This window comes from Hypomesus nipponensis, chromosome 3 (genome assembly GCF_054491055.1).
Source record: "Hypomesus nipponensis isolate SF chromosome 3, ASM5449105v1, whole genome shotgun sequence".
Lineage (NCBI taxonomy): Eukaryota > Metazoa > Chordata > Actinopteri > Osmeriformes > Osmeridae > Hypomesus > Hypomesus nipponensis.
Window position 1 is genome coordinate 4,465,881 of NC_140363.1, and position 4,120 is coordinate 4,470,000.

At 44.9% G+C, this 4,120-nt stretch overlaps 1 protein-coding gene across 1 annotated transcript in view; it reads right to left on the reverse strand.

The window, feature by feature from the left end:
* Positions 1 to 348: 348 nt before the first annotated feature.
* frmd6 (FERM domain containing 6) overlaps positions 349 to 4,120 on the reverse strand; it is a 23,700-nt gene continuing 19,928 nt past the window's right edge. The window contains exons 13-14 of the mRNA XM_084684608.1: positions 3,855 to 3,946; positions 349 to 3,560 (exon numbers count right to left, since the gene is read on the reverse strand). Of these exons, the coding sequence (XP_084540734.1) occupies positions 3,270 to 3,560; positions 3,855 to 3,946 (383 nt within the window). The 3' untranslated portion in view covers positions 349 to 3,269. The remainder of the gene's footprint in view (positions 3,561 to 3,854; positions 3,947 to 4,120) is intronic.

The window sequence follows — 4,120 nt, forward strand, 5'->3', positions numbered from 1 at the left end:
CTGGAACCAGTTAACGCATCCAGTAGGCCACATCTAGCTTGAGGCACACCCACTAATCAATAATCCAAAACTCTCCAGTCCTCTCCAGCCTCAGCTGAAGAACAATGTGAGCGTTTTGACGAAAGAGAGCAGCGCCATCAGGTGGACAACTTGGTCAGCGGATTTGAATATAAAATAATATAAACGTGTTGCATGTACGCTAGAGGGCAATGTTGGATCGCAATGCATTTGACGGACGCGAAGGAACACACGCACACTTAGCAACCTCTTGTAGACTACTCTACTTATAACCTACTGTGGCTTCATCATCACATTGCTCCACTTCTTTAAAAACAAAACAAAGGACGGTTTCACTTTGGCAAACAAATGTACCGTTTTATTGAGTATTGAGGGCATTAGTACCAAGAAGGCACAACCAGACTATTTCATGATAACAATTTTCACTAGAGGGTTTGAAAAAAAAAAAAAGATTAAATCATTCATTCAATTGTTTATCTCCTGAAGGGAAATCCTTTCACAGAAAGGGTTAGAGTTATGGACACTTAGTGCAGACAAACAGACGCTACATAGGCTAAGTATCGCTATGTAATATTAAGTCAACACAGTCAAGAATTGGAGACAATGCAAAAGACTCAAGTTGCAGTTCTGGTTTTATGGCTATGTACCTTGAAACATTACACTGTTATCATAGAGAGGAGACACATCAGTTACCAGAAATTGAAACATATCCATATGTTTACAAAGCTATTTCAGTTTGTTGCAATTTTCCTTCACAACATAACTCATAAATACATGAAAGCAGGGAAGCAAGACCCTCTTCTTTGAAATATAAATCATTATTGTTTGCTTTTTAAATCACACAAAAGATAAATTCATAAGTGTATTAATCATTCCACATTTCACCTTTTGTGTTTATCCCATCCAGGCTTTATTGCTGCCAGATCCTGTGTCTGTGAGCCAACATGGCCCGTCTAGCTGGAGGGCCGACTGAGCAGAAAAGTGGGACTTGCCAGGTCTTGTCACTCAAGATATGACGCCATAGCAATACTGGTTCTAGAACTGTGCTTCTCTGGAGCAGTCAAGCTCAGCTGGAGTGGATTTGTAGATGTGCGAGCACGCACGTACAGACACACAGACACACACTCATACAGACAGACACGCAAGCACACTGGCATACAGACACGTACTCACACAAACACACACATTTTAAGGTACAAAGTGTTCTAGCTCATTCCAAATAATCCAGGAAGCCTAATTTGGTATTTAACATTTTCCAGGAGAGATTAGACACAGGTGGGAAATTAAATTGAAATAGCTGCTTTGAATGCCCTCCTAACGTTTGACTGTCCAACTAAACCCTCAGTTTAAGCACCTTTGACTGGGGTAACTCTTTGGAAATAACTGGTAATCCAAAACATGAACATTCAAAACAGAGAAATGTATATTTTTCAGAATGGTTGTTTGAACGTGACAGTAAGCAGTCGCACCTCGTGAAATAATCTAACTCAACTAGCTCTAGATGTCAACGGCAAAAAACTCTGCAGTTTCCCAAAAAAGGAATTAACTTGATCTCTCGGTGAAAACGGCCCACAATATCAGACAATATAGACGTGTGAATCTGATGTCACACGTTTGTAACACTGTCACATACATTGCTTATAATACTGAAAGACATTAACCACACGCACAGAATAACTTTCCAACATAGAACACATTTTCTAAAATGCAGCATACAAAAATACTACAATTACAATCTATTGAAATGACAAAATGTAAGAAGTTCCAGTTTAAAAAAAAATAGCATACTGTAGGCGTTCAGGACAAAAGACAAAAACCACTGGATTACTTCCCCCTCCTGCCCCCCCTTCACGAAAAAACAAAGAGTCTGAAAGTCAGCCTCATTTCCTGGTCATGAATGCGGCTCCATTTTGTGTCAGGACCTGCCGTTTCCTCAGCATGCAGGAGGACCAAGTGTGTGGGGACCAGGGAGTGTGAGGACCAGAACACAGGTGTTGGGACCAGGGTGTGGGGCCCAGGGCATGGGGAGGCCTGTCATGCCTCAGGCAGGCTGGCCAAATCTAAGAGAGGAACACCACCACACTGACTCAGGTCACGCCTGGGTTCTCTGAAGGTTGAGTTTGAGAGGATGACATCATCAGAGCAAGACATAATTCACCCATTACTGGTTGGTCTGTTTAAGGTGTGTTTCATGAAGTTATGACTCCTGGCCAATGGTGGCTTAAAGCGCACCGACCTTCAAAGCCAGCTCTCTGACTCAGGTCCAAGTCTGTGAGGTTTACTACTGTGTGTGTGTGTAACAGAGAGAGATTGTCAAGGCAAGGTTGTGGTTCCAAGACCTGCATAGTGAATTGAAGGCACAGTGGGCAGGTTCATATTCGTCTGCTCATAGGAGACAATGGAGGAGGAGGAGGAGGAGGGAGGTGTTGGCACATTGCGCTTCCTGTCAAAGTGGGGGCAGAGGTGAAGTGGCACACTGCTAACAAACAGGGAGATTACATAATTGTTCCTTCCTCTAAAGAGCCAAAGGTACCTCCTGTTGATGTGGTTCTGCTCTGTCCTGATGTCATGGTGGCGCTTCCTTGTATCGCTTTAAAAACTGCAACCACGACAAGGACCTCCAGGAGCCTCATGGTCTCTACATGTTAGCGTTAGCTTGTCTTTGGTTCAAAGCTCCAAAACTCCCATTCTTCTCCATGTGGTGTTCAGATAAGGGGGTCTAATCTCTATGACAGACTGTTGGTGGGTGTGTACTGCCTTTGTTGGTCAATACCAGATAGAGTAGATCACAATTTCACTCAAACCGATTGAGAAATGAGTTATTTGCAAAAGTGAAACGTCCCTACATAAACATCAAGGAACAACCTGAGAAACGTTTGGAAACAGTTAGGTTTCTGTAGATAAGGATTATGAATTTCCTCAGTATTCCCTTATTTCTCCTGTAATCCAATTCCCAACGTGTGTCACAGTGGAGAAGCATGGGTTAAATTCAACGCAGCCTGAATGGTATGATTTTCCATTCGAGAAAATCCGACTTTGGCAGCTTCCTTTGTGGACTTGTGGCTTTTATTCGTCTTAGTCTGTTGCCTCCAGGGGTAGGCTAACTCTGGTTAGCGGAGAGCCAGAAGTTTCCTCATAAGGAGTCTACGTTATCAGGTATGAAATCAGACATGCCCCCATTTCCCTCTCCCAGCCTAGCCTGAGTTGTCTCTGGGTCTACCCGGAGGGTGGGGAGGAGTCTGCTCCCTCCTTCACACCACAAACTCGGGCACCTCGTCACTGGTGAGGTCCAGGGAGAAGTACTTGCTGGTTCTCTTGATGGGGAAGGGGTGCTGGTCGCCACGGATGCCGCTGCACTGATCGGCGAGGCCCTGGTAACCGCCGCCGTCGCTAAGCTCCTGGGCGCAGCCGAAGGTGTAGCTGTGCGCCGTGTCCTGGCAGAGCTCCGCCCACTGCAGGCAGTCCTTCTGGTACAGGCGCACGTCGTCCAGGGATTGGCTGTGCCGGTCGGTTGACGTCTGGGGCTTCCTGCACACAGATGTCTGTGGAGCGGGAAAAACCCAAAACAATTAACATGTTAAAAAAGTAATGTTTAGAGCAGCTTTATAATGGTACTCTTCTTCTTTTATTCGAATAAATAAAGCGTACAAATAGTACATACAGTAAGTTAGCAGTGAGAAACAGTAAGCGTCAAAGAACCAGACAGTGCAACAACAACGTTGGCGTTTGACTACAAATGAAATCAACAGACTACAGGTTCAAATCTCCCTGTGTGTTGGCTTTGGATCAAAGCATCTGCCAAAGGACTACAAAGGACTACAACTATCAGGTGTCACCTGAGGGAGAGACTCGATGCTCTGGCCCCTCATCTTCACCACGGTCTCAGAGGAGCTGGAGGTGGACGAGCTCACGTCCTTCACCACGAGACCTGAGGAGCACCGAGAGGAACACGTCACACAACAGCACGCTGCCTCCTCCAGGGCACAATGGTCATGAAGCAAGGTAGGAAGGGTGTGAAAGGATTGTTCCGGTTGATGTAAAATAGAGGTTGTATGTGTCCAGTTACTATCATATGTACAAAGGTAGCATAATTATCTAGATT